The sequence below is a fragment of the Antechinus flavipes genome, chromosome 4 (genome assembly GCF_016432865.1).
Source record: "Antechinus flavipes isolate AdamAnt ecotype Samford, QLD, Australia chromosome 4, AdamAnt_v2, whole genome shotgun sequence".
In the NCBI taxonomy this organism is placed as follows: Eukaryota; Metazoa; Chordata; class Mammalia; order Dasyuromorphia; family Dasyuridae; genus Antechinus; species Antechinus flavipes.
Window position 1 is genome coordinate 431,655,811 of NC_067401.1, and position 22,973 is coordinate 431,678,783.

Genomic DNA, 22,973 nt, shown 5'->3' on the forward strand with positions numbered 1-22,973 from the left:
GAGGGATGGAATTATAGATGCTAAGAGGTGGAAGGAATTTTCCAGGTTATTTTCCAGGTAAAAAAGTTGAGGCCCAAAAAGAATAAATAGCTTATTGAGGGGCCTGGAGCTTGTTAAAGAGGCAGAAACATTCCTCTAACTGTCTGCATGCTCTTAGACAAATCACTTGTGATTTTAGTATGTGCAGAAGAGACTAGAGAGCTTTCCAAGTGGAAATACAGGCCAATATTTGGGCAGCCTTCTGCAATGCAAGAGAATTCTCCTTCTCCTCCTCCTTTTCTTCCCCGTTTTCTTCTTCCTTTTCCTCCTTCTCCTCCTCATCTTTTATTCCTTCTCCTGCTCTTCCTTCCTCAATCTCCTCCTTCTTTCTTTCTCCCTTCCTTTCTTTCTTCAATTCTGCTCATATGCTTTATTCAGAACCACTTAGGTGGTAATTTTAGGCTCCTAAATCAATACATCAAAAAAATCTTCCTCATCTTTTGCAAATTAAAAAAAAATAGTCAAATAGTTATCTGGCATGTATGTAGCGCAGTGCTTTGTTCATCACAGGCACTAAGTAAATGTATACATGCACAAATATAGCACAGCCCCTGCTTTAGTGGAATCCCTTACAATATGCTATATTTGATATTGACACTTTTCCTATTTCCCCATTGTGATGACATTAACTGGCTTTTATTCCTTTTCTGTTCTTTCCTAGAAGCAAAATATTAAGGTCAATTCAGTCGTATCCTAAAGACGACAGCCTTACTTTCACACTTTAGTTGGGGTGTCTTAGATGCGTTTAATGTAATCATTATTATTTCATCATCTCAAATCACATGCAGCTGTGATTGCTTATGGCCATGGCTCAGAGCTTTCATTAGCCTACTTGGACTCCTACCTAAGATGTGATTAGTTGGTATGAGATCCAGCCGAGACTTCCTTTGCTAGAATGGAGGTTAGGGAAGTAAAGAGAGATCCTGTCTTCTATCTACGGGGTCATCAGGGCAGGTCGATGGTGAGACCTAAAATCCCAACTCCCATTGTTTCAGGGACAGTTCCCACATTTATTCTATTAGTTCGCTGAACTCTGACCTTTCACTCTCTATTGTGAAAATGAAAACATGGATCCAATCAAATAGACCTTTGGGTAGCTGGATCTCAGCAGGACCATTTCTAAGCTCTCTTACCCCCAGCCCTTGGATTGATAACACCCTCTTCAGGCAATCTCCAAATATAGTCTAGACTCATTATCTAGCCTTCTTTTGTCTGAGGGCCTCAAAAGCACTGAAGTGCACTTGGTGAGATAATGGGAGTAAATGATGAAACAGGAAATCCATCTCTGGGCATCTTTTGGCAAGTCAGTGGTGGCTTAGCTCAGGAATGAGATAATGAGTCTTGGTTATTCAGAAGAGGCTTCATGCAGTCTTAAGGCCTAATCTGTCAGTGAACTTGTGTCTGTGTCCTGATTTTTGAGCTTGGTGCCTCTGAATGTATAAAATAATTCCAGGCAAGTTATTTTTTTTTACTTGGGATCACTGGAAATCTCAGAAGATTCCTGGTCCTTGGTCCATACACATTGACCCAAGAATATACATTCAGTTCTCTCATTCATCCCTTCCATCAAGCATTTTGTTATACTTTGACAGGTTTTTATTTTATTGGCTTCCCTGGCAAAATGTTCCCCCGTGAAGCATAGCTAAAAAGGTAAGTGGGATTATAAATGGGCCTTCTAATAGCCATGCTTCCTGCTGATCATAATAGCTGACATTTATAGCAGTTTATGGTTACAAAGCTCTTTATATTCACTCATTTGAACCTCACAACAGCTGTGTGATTTATGTAGCACAAGTGCCATGATCTCCATTTTACAGGTGAAGTAATTGAGGCCCCATAGAAATTAAGTGACTTGGCCATGATCACACAGCTTAGCCATTGTCAGCATGCTAAGACTAGAACCCAAGACTCCAAGTGGAGTGCTTTTTCCACTACTACACATGGTTTCTCATGATGGTACTGTTTAAGTTTCACAGGGGTCTTAAGGGTAATGTGTGGGCTTGTTTACTTTGAATCCTCCAAGCCAACAGCAACTCTCAATTTCATGCTTGTGGAATCTCCATTTTATGGTTTGCTAGGAATCCATGGATCATTTCCTTCTGTCACCTAGCTCACTCCTGGATCAACTCCTACTGCCTTCTCTATGAGTTCATCCACACAGCTGTGGTCCATCAAAAAGAAAAGTGGATATAGAATCCTGGATTCAAAATCTGGACTTATCACTAGGTATTTTTTTGATCCTGGCCAAAACATTTAATCACTTTCAATCTCCCCTCATTTTTGTCATTTGTAAAATCAGCAAATTGGATTAGAAGATGGATGACTCCAAAGGTCACTTTCAGATCTAATCTTTCATCACAGATTTTGCAATTGATCAATAAAAAAATGCTTCAAGTATTCCATTAAATTCAAAAACATTTCTTAACTACCCACTATGGGTAAGGAATAGTGTTAAGGATGCAGATATGAGTTAAACACAGTTCTTTCATTCAAGAATATCACCAAGGGGGTTGGTTATATATTACATATAATTTTGTTGTTGTCCAGTTGTTTCCAACTCTTCCAGTTACTCGCAGCTCTAGTAGCAAAATGGACCACTGGCATTACTGATGGAGTGATATGATGAGGGTAATCCTGCTACTCAAAATTTCTACTTAAAAACCTTTCAACAACTCCTATTTTTTTTTTAACCAATAAAGTGAAAACTCCTCATGCTAGCATTTAAGGCTTTACAGAGAGTCTGGCTTCAACCTACTTTCCTAGTTGTATTCTACTTGATATTTCTTTTATTTCTTCAAAACTGGACTGCTTACCATTTGACTTTCTTAATAAATTAGCAAGAATCAATTAAAAAAACTAATATTCCAGGCAGGGAGCAGTTAATTGGTGCAGTGTATAGAGCACTGGCCCTCAAGTCAGGAAAACCTGTGTTCAAATCTGGCCTCAGATATTTAACATTTCCTAGCTGTGTGATCCTGGGCGAGTCATTTAACCCCTATTGGCTCAAAAAACCCCCTAATATTCCAAGCACTGGAGATTCAGACATAATTTAGTCCCTGCCCTCATTATACCACTCCATCAATAAAGGCAGTGATTTTTTTTTTTTTTTGGCTGCTAGAGCTGTGAGTAACATGATCAGAAGGGAAAACCATGACTAAAATGGTAATATGAACAATAGACTGAGGTAGGAAGAACATGGAGGCAAGAAGACCAGTTGGGCAGCTATTATAATAGTCTGAACTAGAAGGGATGAGGACTAAAGAAAAAATTGTTCATGTGAGAATGGAAAGGATAAGCAAATTCTGATTCAGAGTTGGAAAGGATAAGCAAATTCTGATTCAGAGTCAGAAAGGACTAGTTTAAAGGTTTGACTTTGCACTGATTGTGTGATTCCATTTTTATTTCTCATGACCCCAAGCATCTCTTTAGGATTGTTGATTTCAGTAGAGGAGCCAATCTACAAAATTTAAGAAGTCACATTTTCTCCCTCACAAAATAATGAAATAACCAAAAGTTGCCTCTGTTTATTTGTCAGGATTTCAAAATATTTAATGATCAATATTCAGAGCCTCATTTTTACCAATGAAGGAAACAAACCTTTTCAGTTTGAAAATTATTGGATTATTGGTCAAGTCCTGGGTCTTGTGTTCAGTGAATGAGTGAGTGAATGTGTGTGTGTGTGTGTGTGTGTGTGAGAGAGAGAGAGAGAGAGAGAGAGAGAGAGAGAGAGAGAGAGAGAGAGAGAGAGAGAGAGAGAGAGAGACAGACAGACAGACAGAGACAGAGAGAGAGGAGGGGGGTGGAGGGAGAGGAGAAGGACAGGGACAGGGAGATTTAGTGAAATCTGGCCTTATAACTAGTCACTCCTATGCAAGCTTAACATGAGGTTTATTAGGTGGCTTCATTTGGAAAAACAAAACAAAACAAAATGCAACACAGCCAGTTGAAATGGTGATTTGGCAAGAGCTTTAAAAATTGCTTCAGTTGTCCTATCTGTGGTTATAAGGAACCATCAGTGCTTTCTCATTTCATTCTGCCCCGTAAACAGAACATCTGTAAGATGAATGGAATGAATAAGGATTGCCATTAAGAAAATGCCTTTTCTTCTTTCCTTTCTCTCAAGCTAAATACAGTCCTCCTAAGGATTCATTAGTTCCATTGGCAGCATATTTTCACCAATTGTGTTAAATGTCTTTCATTTCACCTACCCCTGCTAGCTCTAAATCCTATGATGCAGGTTGGCAGCTGTTTGAGGCTTGGTGGGGTGCTCCTAATACAATACAAAACCACATTTGCTCATTAACCTAGTACTCCATAAACTGTCTTTGTGAGCTCAGGTAAGCTCTCCATATTAAGAAATGAAGAGGGGGAATGGGGTGGGGGGAACTGACAAAAAGAGAGCCAAAAGGCAGACCCAATTTAATTTCTTCCTACTCTTCTATCAAGTTCTGCCTTCTAATACTTTCCCTGGTGGTTATCTTGATACCAAAATGAAAGGAAAGGTGATATCTTTACTGCCTGAATTAAACCAGCCAGAAGAAGAGAAAGGAAGGGAAGGAAAAGGAAGGGAAAAGAAGGGTAGAGGAGGGGAATTTAAAGGGCAAGGGAAAGGGAAATTGAAAGGGAAAGGGAAAAGGAAATTGAAAGGGAAAAGGAAAGGGAAGAGAAAGGAAGGGAAGGGAGCATTCATTAAATGTCTATAATGTGGCAGGCACAGTGTAGTGCTTTACAAATATTATCTCATTTGATGCTTATTACAACCCTGAGAGGTAGATCTTATTATTATTATCCCCTATTCCATAGTTGAGGAAACTGAGGAAGAAAAAGGTTCTTCAGTCACATAGCTAATAAATTCTTGGGGAAGGACTGTTGTCCCCTTTTGCTACCCAGGCAGTAGGAGAGAGAGCTCTGTATTTTAAATCCAAAGGTCTGAGACTTTATAACTAATTGACCTCTAGCAGATCATTCTCCATTTCTCAGCATCATTTCTTTCACCTGTAAAATGAAGGGGGATGGCCTAGAGGTTACTAGTATCCCTCTTTTTTCAGGATCCTATAATTCCTCAGGCTTTTGCTTATTCTTATAAAGCTCAAAAGAATTCAGCCAGAAAATTCTTGAAGCTTGTCCTGACCAGAGCATTAGGAACTCTAAAGGTCCTGGATGGATCCAGGAAATCTGTTTTGTAATGGTTTGTGTTAGTGAGTTCCAAGTCTAGTTTCTGATACCTTTTTGTTATCAGCCCTAACTCATGAGAGTAGATTGCTAAATTTCCAAGGTGAGCATTTATACCTCAACTATCAACAAATGCTACACACCAAGACTTGTTTTATTTTTTATTAATTTTATAGACTTAAAAATGTTATATTAAAATAACTTGTTCTTCAGTCCTTTTATTTATGTCTGGTTTCCAATTTGAGGTTTTCTTGGTAGAAATACTGGAATGATTTGCCATTTCCTTTTCCAGTTCATTTTCCAGTTGAGGAAGTGAGCTAAACAGAGTTAAATGACTTGCCCACAGTGACACAGCTATTAAGTGTCAGAGGTCAGATTTGAACTCAGGAAGATGAGTTTTCCTGACTCTGGATCCAATGCTCTATCCACTGTGCCACCTAACTGCCCTTAAAATATATAGGGAATAAACTTTAAAAATGTAAAAAAGTGTTGTGTTTACATTTTTTTTCAAAAAGCTGGTCCTTAAACTTTTATCAGCAGACCCCTTTCCTTGTGTGTTGGAAAACTTCTGGAAGAGGAGTATTGTAAAAGAGAACAACAATGAGTTGTCTTGAATCCAAAATGGTCAGCAATCGCTGGCCTGAGGAATGATTTCCAAATCTGTGTGCAATATCATATGTGTATGTGTGTGTTTGTCTGCATAAAATGTTACTGATTCCAAAAGCAAGCATCCGATTTCTAAAATATTTTTTTGTGGTTCTCTTTTTCTTCATGTCTGTCCCTGTTCTCTAATCCTCTGAATGGGGCTGGATATAGGGAGGAGGGCCATGTGAAGAGAAGCCAGGCAGAAAATCACATCCCAGACTTGAACATGAATGATGTGGTTTAGCTGGGCGGCTTGTTGGCTGGCACAACACACTTGCCACCATTCCTCCTGGTTTTTCCATTTCCACACAATATTTCTTCCTTGTTTCAGGGCAACTTCCAGGGCTCATGCTATCTGGAATTAACTTAGCTTGTATCTTAAAATTGGCACCTCCTTCTTTCCTCTCCCCTCCTCTCCTCTCTTCTCTTCTCTTCTTTCTTCTTTCCCTCCTTCCTTCTCTTCACCTTTTCCTTCCTTTCTTTTATCTTTCCTTCCTTCCTTCCTATCCTCCTTCTTTTCCTTCTCCCTTCCTTTTTTTTATTCCTTCTCCCTTCCTTTTTTCTCTTCTTTCTTTCTGCCTCTCTCTTTTCTTTCTTCAGTTCTCTTTTATATGTTGTCTTTCTGAATTACAATTACAGTTTCTTGATGGCAGGAGTTGTTTTTCTTTTCTTTTCTTTGTATCCCCAATGCTTAGTTCAGTGACTACCATATAGTAATCACTTAATAAATGCTTGCTGTCCTGTTAGACATTATTAGAACATTTTGTCATGCCTTTTGCACAAGAAGCTCCCTTTATCCCTTCCACCAGGTCTGATTGTCTATTATCTTACAAAGCTAAATTAATTATTGGATTTTATATTGGGAAACAGCACTAGATTTGAAAACAGAAGAACTGGATTCAAACCCAGGTGCTGTTACTAATTAGTTAGGTATGCTTAAATTCTATGCAAGCTATGTTCATTTTTTCTGTTTCTCTATTTTCTCTATTATAAAGGAATGGGATTGAATTAATGACTTCCAGGGTTCTTTCTAGTTCTAGATTCTATACTTCTATCTGGAATTAAGAGGTTGTATTGTGGAAGTATCAGGTACCTTCTATTTCCAGAGCCAACTGGTCAACTAGTATTCAAATTTAGTGTGTATCTGTTAAGTACTTACTATTTTTTAGTACCCGGTGGTAGGCACTAGGAATGCAAGTACTAAGGTGAATCTTTGCATATAATTAATGCTTAATGTTTTCATTCATTCATTCATTCATCGAAAGAGTTTTTTCCTTCAGCTTCTTTCTTTGTTTATTCCCAAATCTCTCAAGCCAGGACAGTAATACAATGGTGAAGACTTGAGTTAGCTCATAGAAAGGATCTTGTAAAAAATATCATGATAACAATCATTTTTGCTTTTTTGGGGACATCATGGAATGGAGGAATGATTTGAGGATATTACCAAAAATTGTTCACTTCTCAATCCTAATCAATACTTTAGCTTGTGCTGATTTAAATAAAGATGTCTAGAAATCTTAAATCTAATCCATGATTGTGACAGTCCCATTGCTAAATGGGAAGTAGGTCTAGACTTTCATTCAGGGAATCTGGATTCTAAGTGCAGTTTCACTACTGACTCATTCTAAGATACAGTACAAGACATGTCGATCCTTGGTAAACTCAGTTTAACCACTTGTAAGATGGGATAAAAATACCTGCTGCAACTACTTCAGAGGAATGTCATGATGCTCTATAAATATTATTATACTATAAATATTACTATATTGCTATAAATATAACACTACAGAAATGTCAGTTATTATTATCATCATTATTACTGATACTTCAAGGGTTTCCATTTTCTTAAATTTAAAGCATTCCAATAATTCAAAATATTTACCCCTATCTTCTGTGCTCAAAACCAGAGGCCAAAGAGTTATAAACCTTCCCTAAGGAAGCTCTTGTGAAGGTTTTTACTTCTTGGTGGAAGAATTTAACTCCTTCCACCTACTGTAGTAATTAATGGGGGATTTTCTCTCTTTTTAGATTTCAGAGGTTCCTAGAATGGGAGCATCAGGCTCTTTTTAGTATCAGAAGTTATGACAACAGCATGTTATTGACCTACCACACAATAACAATAATGAGAAATAATGGGATGACATGAGAACCTAGCAATGCTCCCTCAAGGGGTCTCAAGAGCTTTCTCATAAAAATGCTGTAATACTCTTGTCTTCCCAGGATAACACACACACACACACACACACACACACACACACTCACTCATTCACACACACACAAACCCCACCAAAACGTACATTCTTTGTAAGAGTATACATTGTATTGGCCACTTGCCATCCAGTCAAACCAAAAATTATGGAACAAAAGGAATCGGTGCCCAGAATATCAGCTAAAAATACCCTATTCCCCCTGCTCTCTTGTTTGCTGGGTATGGTTAGGAGGATCCCAAGAGGATAATAATGATGAAAGGAAAAAGGAAAACTGACATTTTCAAAGGAAATCAAATCTTTAGCCCCCTAAAAAGAAATATATTTTCCGTATGTCTGTTTTATGTTTCATACCATTTTTTGGTATGTTTGTGTGACAATAGGGAAAGACTATATTATATGTTGTGTCATCTCAACCATGGGCCATTGGAATCCAGGGTTTCCTGGAATTCTTAAATTCTTTGAACTTTTTAATAGGCAATTTTCTGGATGTTGGCAGAGGAGAGGTATAGGAAAAAAGAAATAAGAGATCCTATCTAAGAAGAACAGGAGTGGTGTATGCATACATTTGCACATGAGCATAAACATAGACACAATTGTTTTATTAATTCCTTTGGTTTGAATATGATATTAAAGTTAGAGATTTTCATTTGTGTAGACCAGTTGCCTCTACATGTTGCTATAGTCTCTGACCATTAACTAAATGTTGAGCTTCAGTTCACCGTCTTGTTGAGGATTCGTTTATCTAGATATCAAGAGAAAGGATTCAAAGCTCCTACCTTATTAATGGCAGTCAGCTTACTAAGTATTAAACAGCTTAATAAAAATGACATGAAAAGAGCAATGGACCTGAGAGGCAGGACTACTGGGCTCTAGTTCTGGCTGCTTTATGTTTTTGAACAATTTAATTGACTCTGTCAGTGTCATTTTCTGGATATTTTTTTTGTCATTTTAAGTCAAATGTGAAAATGATATGTTTATAGGATAATATTGGAATAAGTTAGTGACTGTTGAATGAACAGGGTAATATCTGATTTTCTGAACATACATTAGACTCTTAGCAGTGAATGTGGCTAATATCATCATTAGCTGACTAAGATCAACATTTTCTTTGGTTTGGACTATAGCTATAATTGCTCAAATGAAGGGGGGGAGGGGTGTCTCTCTGTTTAAGTTGGAGAATCTCAATATTTCAAGTTTCCCATGTTGAACTATGAAAGAGGCAATAATTTTTGACTAAAATTAATACCAAAAAGCAATAAATATTCAATTGAAGTTAATATTATTATTTAATCTGCTGAAGTAAAAAAAAAACATAAGAGTTTTTAAATGGGCATATTTTCTTTAATATTATAAATTTTGTATTTGAGGATATAAAATATGAAAATCAATGCTTTTAAAGAAAGAATAAACCAGCCAACTACTTGAAAACAAACTGCCTATAATTTACTTTAAATGCACTTGCTAAAAATTATGGCTTTAGTTTTTGTTGGCTGATGGGTGAAATTCATCACTTTCCTCCTGAGTAAGGTCTAATGTTTACAAAACGACCAGTACAGGGACAGACATGCAGGCATTATGCAAACCAGATCTTTCACCCACTCCTTCAATCCCATTGTATATCCTTGCTTGTATACAGTTCACCAAGATCCACAGGAGAGAGGATTTTCTGACTGCCTGTGCCAGCCATCTATTGTTCTCCATTTTCTCACCATTATGGAAGCATGAAGCTCTGCCTGCCATAGAAGATACTGCCCTTTCTATTGTCCCTACAGACTTTCCCACCACTTTTCGTACTGAACGCATGAGTTGTTTATTATGATAGTGTTGGCTCAGCCTCAAGGACAAGGACCTTATGAGAGCAGAAAAACTTGGATGATGTCTATGACCAGAAGTGATGTTTTCAGTGGCCCCGAGTCTTTTGTGTCTTCTTCTCCTGCCCTTTCTCCTCCACGTGCAGTAACTATGTGGACTCTCAGACTCCCAGCAGCAGATTTCTCTGATCGACAGCTTTGGCCTATAGCCAGTACTTGATGTGACTGGATGACCTTAGCTGTCAAGGACAGTTGGATATTGAGTGGATGAGTGTTGTCCTACTGTCCCCTAGTGGAGAGGGTGGAAACAATTTGGTGGCTAATCAATGGTACTCATAGAAGTCATTAGGTATCTTTTGATAAACTATAGACAGTGGAAGACAAAGAAAGGAAGATGATAAATAAAATGTAAGAGAGATTCAGAGAAGATTGTTGCATACAGATTGAGGGACACTGTATTTTGCATTAGTACAGACAATATCTAAAGTCTTTTATCCAGTTATGAGTGCTGCATTTTGGAAAGGACACACATCCAGAGCCATTGTCATGAAGAAGGTTATGAGAGTGGTGTGGAAATGGGAAACAATTCTATGTGAAGGGAAGCTGAAGTACTGACAACTGCTCTGGCTGGAGAAGAGAAGACTTAAGGATATGGGTTTGGGTCCACAGGACCCATCATATAAAAGAGGGACTATATTTATTTTGCTTAAAAGTACAGGTAAGAACTATCATACAATTTGAGATGCAAGGGTCCTTGGAGATCATCCAGTCCAATACTCGCGTTGATCTTGTTTTTCATTAAAGAAATTGGTTGCAAAAGATCAATGTGTTTGCAAAAGATCAAAGTTTTTGAGAGGCAAATTTTGACTCAATATAAAACTGCCACTAATTATTGACTCAACTATCTACTACTTTCTAGAAACCAATCATTTATCTCTCCCAGTTGAAGGGATGTAAATTGATTTTAGCAAATGGGGGAAAGTTTTAAATGTTGATTGATTAAGGTATTAAGAGACCCAGTGGAGAGAGTGATGGATCTCCTCAAAAAAACTTGAGTTCAAATCCAGACACTTAGTAGTGTGTGATCCAGAACCAATTTTTTAAACTTTGTCTACTTATGTTTCCTCATTTGAACAATGGAGTTAATATTAATACCTACATCACAGGGTTATGAAGATAAAAATGAATTATTTAAGTGGTTTGCAAATCATAAAACATGATATAAATGCTAGATAATATCATGAAGAAAAGCAATATTTTTTTTTAGGACTATGTTTGTTTCTTAACCTGAGGCTTAATGAGGAAGTTACAAAGAGATCCCAGAACCTGGAGCCAGGTATTTCTGAACATTCATTTGATATGAATTGTCCCAGTGGATAAAGAGCTAGAGCTGGAATCAGAAAGACCTGACTTTCAATTAGGCTTTAGATACTTACTTGTTGTACAACCCTGGGCAAATTACTTAACCTTGGCTTGCCTCCGTTTCCTCATCTGTAAAATTGGGATAATAATAGGACCTACCTCCCAGAATTACTGTGAAGATCAAATGAGTTAACAATTGTAAACCATTTAACACAGTATCACTTACATAGTAAGTGCTACATAAATGTTGTTGTTGATAGTTCATATAACTGCAGGTGCTATAATGATCCAAGCTAGATTTCATGTTCTAGGTATTATCCCTCTAACATTTCTTCCCATTTTCTTTGGGATATCTGGCTAATAGGGAGACAGGAATTGCAAACCATTAAACAGCTTTTGGCTGGTGATACTATCTACAAAACAGTGGAACCAGTAATGTGAGTATTACACCTTCTCTGGGGCCACTCTCCCAACTGGGTATTCATATTCACAGAGTGGTGTTCTCTGAGGATGTAGCTTATAACTCTTACTCTCAAATATATTTGAGGACCTAGGGTTTCTAATACTGTTGATCCTGATCCTTCATCAATGTATTCCCCAGTATCAGTAAATCAGTTGAACTCTATTACCTTTTAGTAGAGAGATTTATTGAGAAGGTACAGAAAAAACAATTGGTGTGAAACATTGAAAAACATCAAGACAGCTATATAACACAGTAGTTAAAGTGCTAGTCTTGGAGATTTTGCCTTGGCTTGGTAATCCTGGGTCAATCATTTAATCTCTCAGCCTTGGTTTCCTCATCTGTGAAATGGAGATAATAGCTCACAGGGTGATTATGAGAATCAAATGAAATGATGCATATACATTTCTTGCAAATCTTAGAGTGCTATATAAATTCTAATTATTAGTACTAATTTTCATTTTCCCCAAATTAGGATGCACTTTCACCTTGCACATGCAAGTTCCCTTAGACAAGCTCAAATTTAAGGCACAATGGTCTTGAGGCATATGTATAGACCAGAGCTGTCAAACTCATCAGTTATTGCCCAGAAAACTTAGATTGTAGTCTGAACCAGATTAAAATGCAATTGCTTATATTTTAATATATTTAACACCTACTGGTCATCCTGCCATCTTGGGGTGGGGGGAAAGAGGAGAAAAATTGGAACAAGAGGTTTGGCAATTGTCAATGCTGTAAAGTTACTCATACATATAACCTGTAAATAAAAGGCTATTAAAATAAATAAATAAAATGCAATTGAGAAATGATTAACAAAATTAATAGAAATAAGATACTACATAAATAATGTAAATTTAGGGTTTCCTAAGTCAAGATGTGGATCCTCCACGGATCTCTTTCTATTTCAGTTTTATACCTCTGGAGAAGAGGCCAGATGTGGCCTATCCAACTATCCAACTCATGGCCACAAAAGGTCTTTTGTCCTCTCAAAGAGCCCTTACATTAAAGATCAAATGAGTTAAATTAAGTTCTCTGCTGAGCAGTCAACCACTGCTGGGCTGGGCTGAGCACATCAGCTTATTGGGCTAAGTCTTTCAGATGGTACCCTATAATCTTTCCAGACCTTGCTGTGCCCAATAAGGTTTGGGCTGGGCATATGCTTCTCTAGGTTGGTTCTTTATTACTCTCTTGAATCCTAAGACTACTGGTAATAGGCCCAGTGAATTCTGCTCTTGATTCTGATAAGACCTCAGCACTTCCTGAAGTGGCTAGTTTGCCATTCTCATCTTGGAATATATATTTGCCTAAATCAGAAAAGTATAAACACAAAAGTATCAGTGGAAATATGTGTCCAAGCACATCTAGTGAGTAGTTAGGAGAAGTAGCCAGCTGTTCCTCTCCCACTGAGAGCTCAAAATTGTCCTACTTTGATGAAGACCACAAAAGAAATAGTAAAAGACATAGTCATACACCTCCTGCATTCACACCCAGTCTTAGCTCAATGTTTCCTGCATCAGTGATTCTACAACCAATCAGAGACATCTGATCACACAAGACTGACTCTTCAGTCATTCCTAACCAGAAATCATGTCATCAAGTATTTATGTGATTGGACTAGAAGCTAAAAGAGAATATCTGCATATGCTTTATGTACTGGCTCTTATGGGTCAATCTACCTATGTTACATGAGTCTGCTGAATTCTATTGAGCTAATCTAAACCACAGTGCATACAATGTTAGATCTGAAAGGGAGCTTAGAATTTATCTGGTTCAATTTCCCTATCTTACTGGTAATTAAACAGTCCTTTAGATGGGAATTTGCCACTTTCTGTTATGTCATGGATGCCTCTGGCAGTCTGGTGAAACCAATGAACTCCTTGGAATAACATTTTAAAATCATTGAAGGAAATGTTACATTTTAGTAAAAGGTTATTGGAAATAAAAATATTTTTTTCTTATCTGAAGTTCCCTGAAATCTATCCAAGAACTCTCCAGAGTAGTGACTTGTCTAAAGCTATTCTGCTGAATCATGGCAGAGCTGGGATTGTAAATTGACTCTTGTCACTGGAAGCCTAGTACACTTTGAGCTACAGGATGCTCACAGTCATGGTGATCATGCATGCAGATTGGGATTTGGAAGAAATGACAGTCATTGTCCACTTCTTTGACTTCAAGAAGTCCCTGGCATAGAAAACAGGAAGGGAATCCCTTGCTAAACAATTGGGAGCAGAAGAAATTCTAGGGATAAAGGCAGAGCTTCTTGCTCCACTGAAGGAGCTGAGAATATTGGTAAGCCCTGTTTGACTTTTCAAGGCACTGCCAGTCTGCCAGGCTCTGTACCCTCAGTGAGGTTTCATTAACATTCAGAGGGGGAAGTTACTGTGGAGGAAACCACTCAGGGCAGCACGAAAAGACAGGCTGTGTTTTAATTATGACTTGGACTTTTGAACAAATCCTTTCCTCTGCTTGGCTGAGCCTTAGAGAAAACAACTGGTGGGAGGCATGTATTCAGCAGCTGGATCCACAGTGGTACCCATACAGCTGTGTACACATCTGGCAAACAGGTGTTGAAATGCATGTTCCTTCCCTCCTTGGATCAATAATGGGGTTGGTGGTTTCTGGTGGTAGAAAGGTAAATTGTCTGTGGACTTGGTCTGGGCACAGAAAGGAGAAGTTGATGGCTCCAGTTTCTCAAGGAGGGCCCTAGAGAAAGTGAAATGGTCCCTCCTAAGTCAGTAATCTCTGCTCCTGTCGCTATTATTTCAGGACATGACTTGGGTCCCTCCTGACACTTCCTCTTGTCACTCTTGAGTCAACATGGCATGCTCTTTGTTGGGCTACCCCTATTCAAATCCTCCTCTCCAGCTTGGGGGAAGTCATAGGCATGGGGGTTGGTGAAGGGGGAGGAGGAGATTAACAGGCTTGAAGTTGGACAAGCACAGATGCTCCCACCTGCTGCTGTCGATTCTCAAATGCTTGTTGACTCTCTGGGAGCGTTTGTCCTGAGTCTGTTTCACAGTTCATTCCAGGGGAAGGGGAGGAGAAGGAGGGCCCAGGGACAAAGGGACTTTGGTCGTCTCCTGGAAGGGTCTTGATTAGTTTGCTCAGGTTAGCAAACAACAAATGCAATCTCAACACATAAGAGATGTTCTCTCTCTCTCTCTCTCTCTCTCCCCCCTTTCTTTCTCTGTCTTTCTGTCTCTGTTTCTCTGTCTCTCTGTGAGTCTCTCTGTGTATATTTCTATCTCCCTCTCCCTCTCTGCCATCTCCCTCTCTGTCTGTCTCTCCCTCCCTGTCATTCTTTCTCTGTTTCTCTGTCTTAGTTTGTCTTTCTTTTTTTATATTTCTTTCTGTCTCTGTCGCTCTGTCTTTTTATCTCTCTGTCTCTAACTTGCTTTTTCCCTCTCTGTCTCTCACTCCTTTACCTCTCTGTCTCTTGCTCTCTTCCTCCCTCTCACTCTTTCCCTGTCTCTCTGTGTGTCTGTCTTTCTCTTTTTCTGTTTCTGTCTCTGTCTCTGTATCTCTGTCTGTTTCAGTTTCAGTTTCTCTCTTTTTCTGTGTATGTGTGTGCACTGGTCCAATACAGAATATATAATTTTGGGTTGTGGAGAGAAAAGAAAATGCCCAGGGGTCTGGTGTATCGAGACACAAAGAAGAAACTCACACTTAGCCTGACCACATCTCTGTCAAAGGAAGGGGAAATAGGAAAGCCACAGGAGATGATGAGAGTTGGTATAAAGGAGAAATGTTGAACTTGACATATGGAGAGGCCAGTTCAAATGGCAGATCAAATACTTTTGAGATGTGTAACTGTAGCTAGAATTCTGAATCCCTTTCCTCATCTGTAATGTGTGGATAATAATATATCACCCAGCTTATAAGTCTGTTGTGAGAAAAGTGTTTTAAATTTGAAGCTGTTTGATAGAAGTGGGACCCCTAAACTTACCCACATATTAGCAAAGGAAACTCTTCAGTGTTACCTCTACTGTCCCTGCTTCCCAGCTGTCCCCTTTCCTTCTGGGAATGAGGGGAAAGGGTTATGGTTGGCATGTAGAGATATTCCTCTGTGGCCTAGTATGGTTTTTAGTTATATATGAAGGAAGGTCCAGAAAGTCCCTATGTGAATGGGAGCCCAAGGAAGAGATAAGAATTTGGGGAGCTCTTGATTTCTATCCTTAAGCTGCTTTGAATTGGGGTGAATCATTCTTGGTGGGTAGCTCTGGGAGGCTTCCCTTTGCTCCCCTACCATTCTGCTGCCCTGGACTGCATTTCTTCCTTCCCTCTGTTGCTTTATTACCAATACTTCTTTCTCCTTTTTCCTCTGCTCTTAGAATACCCCTTCTTTGGAAAGTTTCCCAAGTCTGGAAAGATCTCCTTCTGATCACTCTGTAACTCTATCTTCTCAATATTTAATGAATTCAGAATCCGAAAATCAGATTTTTGGAGTAAGAAGGAGCTTTAGGGAAAAAAAAGAAGCACAACTATGCATGGTTTATACCATGCATTGGATTCAGGGTGAAGAAAGCTGGAACTCAAATAGAGTCTCACATATTTACTAACTAAATGAGCCTGCTCTATCTCACTTATTCATAACCAGCATATAGAGTGAGATGAGGGCATCTTCTTTGTTTCAAATGCATTTTCCAGACATATCCAATTGCTGCAGCATCTGTGTCCAAAACCAGAGATTTTTGATAGTCATTCATCCTTCTATAAGACAAGATGAGAAGTCAGAAATAATTTGCCATAACCCCTGCCTATTCTATGAGTTTCTGAGAAGACAGGGATAGGGTAGATTATTTTTTGAGCTCCCAAGTGTATTGTCAGGACAGAATGTGCTTAATGTAATCTATAATTAATTTAATAATGACTGGCACAGACAATAAATAGTGTAAGAAATCAGAATAAGGAAAATCAATTCAGACTGGTATGATCTAGGAAAATTTTATTGATGAAGTAAGGATTGCTTTGAATCTTGAGGGATGAATAGGAGTTAAACAGAAAGAGAGGAAAGGTGAAGATATTCTATGTTGAAGACTTGAGAGAATGAAAAATAGGAACTTATATTAGTTATTTGAGTATGTGCATTTTATGTCCCTGTTGGATTCTGTGAGAGCTTTCTATGTGTTTTTTGACTTTGTATAATGCTTACCAAAATGCTCATCATTTAATAAATGCTTGTTTAATGAATGAATGATTCTATTAGTAAGTATATTAAGGAGTTACTATGTTCCAGGAGCTTACAATGTAATTGGAGAGACAACATGTGTGATGACCGCGTATTTAAAATCAGCCAGAGTCAGGAATTCAGGTTAAGGGAAAATACTTGATTTTTATTCTTTGTGGAGGTGAAGGGGAAATGGTTATATGAAGTAAGAGCAGTTGCCACACGAATCCAGCCAGCAGTGTCTCTGCCTCTCTCACTCCATCCACCAAATCATCTCTACGTTATTTCTTATACAACACATCAAAACTTGCACAGAGAGGGGGCGGGGCCATTCTTTCTCCAAGCATATATTAATAGAGTATTGTCCAATTGCTATTTTGCCTCACATGCTGGGGACCTCAGTGCAATGACTCAAGACCATTACAAACATGCTGACAATTCTATATAAACTAAGATATATAGAGCTTATGGAGATGGAAGGCTTGTTCCAGGAACAGGAAATAAACTACAACAATGGGGGGCATGTCTAAAAGTTTAAGGCAAAGATGGAAAGATAGGCTGAGGTTAGATTAACTGCATTAGAGCATTTTCATTTTCATGTTGTCCCCTCTGTCTGGGATATTCTTTCAGGCCCTTCATTCTACACACAATCCTGTCTTTGTCATGCTCAACTCTTCCTTCCTTCCCTCATTTCTCTTATCCCTCCTTTTCTCTCTGCTGCTTCTGATCCATTCTAACCCCTAGCCAGAGTCCGGGCTGCAGCCCAGAATGGAAGGGTCTTCAATATTGCTGTAGTCTGTGATATTTTGTGTAAGTTATTGACTTGAATTATTTTAATAGTGGAAGAAATATTTATGATGTTGGAAAAAAAATTGAATTTGAGTTCATCCCCCTCAAAAAAAAATGTTTGAATACACACCATCCTAAATCTGTCCACTAATTTGAACTCATTACTTTCCCCTCCACCCCCAATTGCAATTTGATTTAACAATCTCAGATACTCCTAGAATTATTGCATAATAAATTGATTTTAAATTTCCCCATGTCTAGGAATCATCTGGATTTTCAGGAAGTTCACCCAGATCCCTCTAACCCCCAAGAACTTTTTACTTGTGACTGATTTAGGGGGAGAAGTCCCAGAGCTAATGTTCTCTCAATCTGAGGGCTCTTGGTTTCTCCCTTCCAGGTTGTTTGCTGTCAAATGTGGCGGTTGTTTTGAGGCCATTGCGCCTAATGAATTTGTCATGAGGGCTCAGAAAAGTGTTTACCACCTGAGCTGCTTCTGCTGCTGCGTCTGTGAGCGTCAACTCCAAAAGGGTGATGAGTTTGTTCTGAAAGAGGGACAGCTGCTCTGTAAGGGTGACTATGAGAAGGAGCGAGAGCTGCTCAGCCTAGTGAGTCCAGTGGCTTCAGACTCCGGTAAGTACACTAGTGGGAGGGAGAATGGGAGAAGAAAGTGTATGGGGCAGTCATGGATAACTGGATTGGGAACCAGGAGATCCAAAGTCTTGGATCATGTTATCTGGAAACTCATTGTAAATCTAAGGAATGATAACTTTTCTTTCCTTCAGTTTTCCATCCATAAAATGGGGATACTTCTTTCTAAGTAGAGATTAATGTATTTGGGGGAGTGTAACTGGAATGTTGCTTTCCCCCTTCTTCACATATCCTAGATCACTATTGACTCCTTAATGCCCCTGAAGAAAAATGGAAAGAAGAATGAGAATAATAAATTATGCCTCAGGACAACTTTTACCTCTTCAGAAGAAATAAAATGAATTTTTTTCCAAACTCAGATTAGATTTTTATGAAGGTAGAATTGCTGCTACTTAGCAAATAACTGAATATTAAGGGTGGCAGAGGGTAAGGAGTTGAGGATGACTCCTAGATTGCAAGCTTAAGTGAATTGGAGAATGGTGATATCTTCTGCAATAATAGAAAAGATAGTAAGTTAAATTCTAAAAGATGATGCTTTAGTTTTCCATCCTCCTGTGCAAAATTATTTTACTAGAGGCTCATGCCCTATATAAAGCAGTCATTTGTTTTCTGCCTTTTGTGGCTCTTGAAGGTCTATAACCTATTTCAGAAATGGTTTTTGTTTGTTTGTTTGTTTTTTTCTTTGCTGAGGCAATTGGGGTTAAGTGACTTGCCAAGGGTCACACAGCCAGGAAGTGTTAAGTGACTGAGTTTAGATTTGAACTCAGGTTCTCCTGACTTCAGGGCTGGTGCTTTATCCACTACACCAACTAGCTGCCCCCTATTGTGGAAATATGAAAAAAAAAGGGACAATCACTCTGTCCATATAAGCATCATACAATTCTGATTGGATGAAAACATGGGACAGTGATGATCATCTGTTGATTTCAGCTTCTAATTTAATGCATGGTGATCTGTTCTGAAATCATCACCATTCTGTAAAAAAGCTTTACAGGAACAAACCCTTTATGATGTTTTTATAGCAGCAGTAGTTTAAGACTGGAAGGTATGGCATCGAAAAAACTTGAATTTGAATCCTATGTTCTACCTACTAAATGCATGTCATTTAGACCTTTTCCTCTGTAAAGTGGCAATTATAGCACCTTTCAAAAAGTTGTAAAGACCAAATAAGACATAAACATATACAAATATGTGCATTCACATATGTAACATATACATATAATCCATATGTGCATATATACATATAATGTCAGTGAACAATATATAGACTGCTGTTTTTACTGTATTCAACCACGTATGATTTCATTACCTTATGGGGGTTTTTCTTGATGAAAATACTAGAATGGTTTGTCATTTCCTTCAGCTCAATTTAGAGGAAACTGAGGCATGTGGGGTTAAGTAGGATTAAGATATATACAATATATCTATATATGTGTACACATACATATAATACATAATATATTTATATATTATTTTCTATATGTAATATATCACACAATATATCATATAATTATATGTATTTATTTTATATCACATATTGCATATGCAAATATATATTTGTGTATATATACATGCATATGTATATATATACCTATCTATCTACATAATATTCCAAAAGTTTTAGTGCAGTTTCAAGCTTCAGTCACTTTAAATTGCACTAAGACTTTGGGACACCTCGTATATCACTGTTTATATGACAGCTACTATTGTACTTGCTTTATGCTTGCAAGTTCCAATTTCTTTTTCTCTGAAAGGGTCTTGTAGCACAAATTTGCCTTTATTAGAATAACAATTGCTCACATGTCTGTATTTCCATCTTAAGGTTTATAAAGTACTTCCCATTCCCAACAACCTTTTGAAATAGGCTTTAACAATGTTATTATTCCTATTTAAAATATGGGAAAAAATGAGTTCCAGAGAACCTTGTGACTTATATAAACTCATATAGTTAGGGGTATAATAGTAGCTTTCAAACACTTGAAAGTTTGTCATATGGAAGAGGGATTATATTTGTTCAGTCTGACCCTAGAAGGCAAGGGCTAATAATTGGATGTTACATAGAGGCAAATTGCAGCTCAACAGGAGGAAACCTTTCTTAACAAAGAGGATTGTGCAGAAGTATAATGTAGTTAGTATCCTATGGTAGGAGTGAAGGGAGAAGAGGAGTTAGTAGGGAAACTTTATTCTTTATAATCAAAGGTTTTTAGCCAGAAATTCAGGAAGTGCTGTTTAGGTATGTTAGTGTAAATTTGATTCATGATTCTCTTAGGGGATTCTAGAGTACCTGTTGCATCCATTATAGCTCTATGATTTGAAGTATTAAAATCAGTTTATTCTCTCTGGATTCCTTAAATCTCCTTTTGCTTCTTTTGCCCATTGGCTTAACCCTGATGCCAATTACTCCATATTAATCTTTTCCCCAACATCTATCACAGAAAAAAATGCCCCATTTTAATCTGTATTGTTCATATTATGTGTACAGTATCGTGATCAATTTGGGATCATGGTTTTTTTTTTTTAATTAAAGCTTTTTAATTTTCAAAAGATATGCATGGATAATTTTTAAACATTAACTCCTGCAAAACCTTGCATTCCAATTTTTGCTCCTTCCCTCATCTCCTCCCCTAGATAACAAATAATCCAATATATGTTATACGTGGTAAAATATATGTTCATTCCAATATATCCATACATATTTATACAATTATCTTGCTGCACATGAAAAATCAAAGCAAAAAGGGGGGAAAATGAGAAAGAAAATAAAATGCAAACAAACAACAACAAAAAGAGTGAAAATGCTATGCTGTGATCCACACTCAGTTTCCATAGTCCTCTCTCTGGAAGAACATGTTTTCAGAAGGATGTTGATAAACTGGACCAAGCCCAGGGAAGTGTGTTCAAGATGGTGATTTATGTTAATGTTAGATATTAGATAAGAAATCAATTAGGCTGTTAGATGGCACGGTAGATAGAGTACAGGGTTCATCTTCTGGAGTTTGAATCCAACCTCTGACACAGTGGCTGTATGACCTTGGGGAAGTCATTTCACTATGTTTGCCTCAGTTTCTTCATCTGCAAAATGAACCGGAGAAAAAAAATGGCAAACCACACCAGTACCTTTGCCAAGAGAAAGCCGATAGAGTCATATGAGTCAGACAGGACTGAAATGAATAAATAACAACAAAGTCTATATATTGTTATTCAGACAGCACTATTGTAGGCTGGTTGGATCACATTAGAATTAGATTAGAATATTGTGTTTTGTTATGAAGGACACTAATAGATTGGAGGGCATCTAGAAAAAGGTGACAGGGATGGTAGAGGGTCTCAAGTTCATGGAGAATGAAGCTCTGTTAAAGAAAATGGAATGTTGAGTTGGGAAACAAAGCATTAGTGGCTATATGATGGGTGTCTTCAAGCATATAAAGGACTGCTGTCTGAAAGAGTGATTGTACTTGTCCTATTAGACCCGTATGACAGAATTTGGAGCAATAGGGAGATTTACAAAAAAAAATTACCAAATTTGCAAAAGTTTAGGTTTCATATAAGGAATCACTAGTCGACAGTTAATCAAACATTGAATGGGAAGCCAATGAATGTAGTACATGCCTCTTTGGAGGTCTTTGGATCCTTGTAGAAAGATTCTTTTCAGGTATATTTTAGACTTAATGCACACTTATGTCCCTTCAAACTCTGGAATGTTGCAATTTTGTGATTGTATAATCTGGCCGAACTGGGAACAGACTCAGGGCATTTACTCATTGTTGATCTGCTATTCTTTCATCCTTGGGTCTGTGCTTTGCCTGTGGTCTTGAGGCAAAATCATTAAAGTCGTGATGGATTCTGTAGCCAGCATCAGAAAACTTCCAACAAGCTGGCTGGCAAATCCTCCCGTTGCCAGGGTTACTAAGGAAAGCATCTCGGCCTGCTCCCTCCCCTCTTGGAGTGAAAACAATGGGAATAATAGCTCATGTTTATATAGCACTTTAAGGTTTACAAAACCCTTTCCTCACAACAACCCTGTGAAGTAGATAGTAGAGGGATTATCCCCATCTTACATATAAAGAAACCCAGTCTCCAAGAAGTTAAGTGTCTAGCTCAGTGTCACCCAGCAATAAAGTAGCAAAGGTGGGATTTGAACCTCGCTCTCTCATGACCTCAGTTTTTTTCTTCTACACTATTCTTTCCTCTGAAATGGCCCCAGGATGATGGCCTTTTCTAAAGAGGCAGTTTGATGTTTGACTTTATTTGAAGTAGCTTGAATCTAGGAACCCTAGATTCAAATCATGCTTGAGGCATTTACAAGCCATGTGATTTTGGTCAAATGACAAATTAATCTCTTTGAGCTTCAGTTGCCCCATCTATAAAATGGGGATAATAATCCTTCTGCTACCTGTCTGGGATGGTAACTGAGAAGAAAACACTTTATAAGCCCGAAAGTGCTGTATGAGTATGTCACTATTATCAAGTGAGATTTCTTCCTTTTGAGAGCTCATTAATAATCTGTCTAATATCTTCCCAGGAATCACTATTGCAAAAAGAGAAAGGTATGTACATGATTTTTTCAAAAATAGAAACAACAGGACTCAGCAGCAGGTGAGGTGACAGTGTTATACTGATTAAATATATTAGCTGTGAATTAGAAGTAGAGAAAAAGTGAACAGCTGGTT

At 38.0% G+C, this 22,973-nt stretch overlaps 1 protein-coding gene across 1 annotated transcript in view; it reads left to right on the forward strand.

Annotated features, from left to right (window-relative positions):
• The window catches only part of LMX1A (LIM homeobox transcription factor 1 alpha), a 190,464-nt gene that overhangs the window by 119,907 nt on the left and 47,584 nt on the right, over nt 1-22,973 (forward strand). Inside the window, exon 3 of the mRNA XM_051999103.1 lies at nt 18,053-18,285. Coding sequence (XP_051855063.1) covers nt 18,053-18,285 — 233 coding nt within the window. The remainder of the gene's footprint in view (nt 1-18,052; nt 18,286-22,973) is intronic.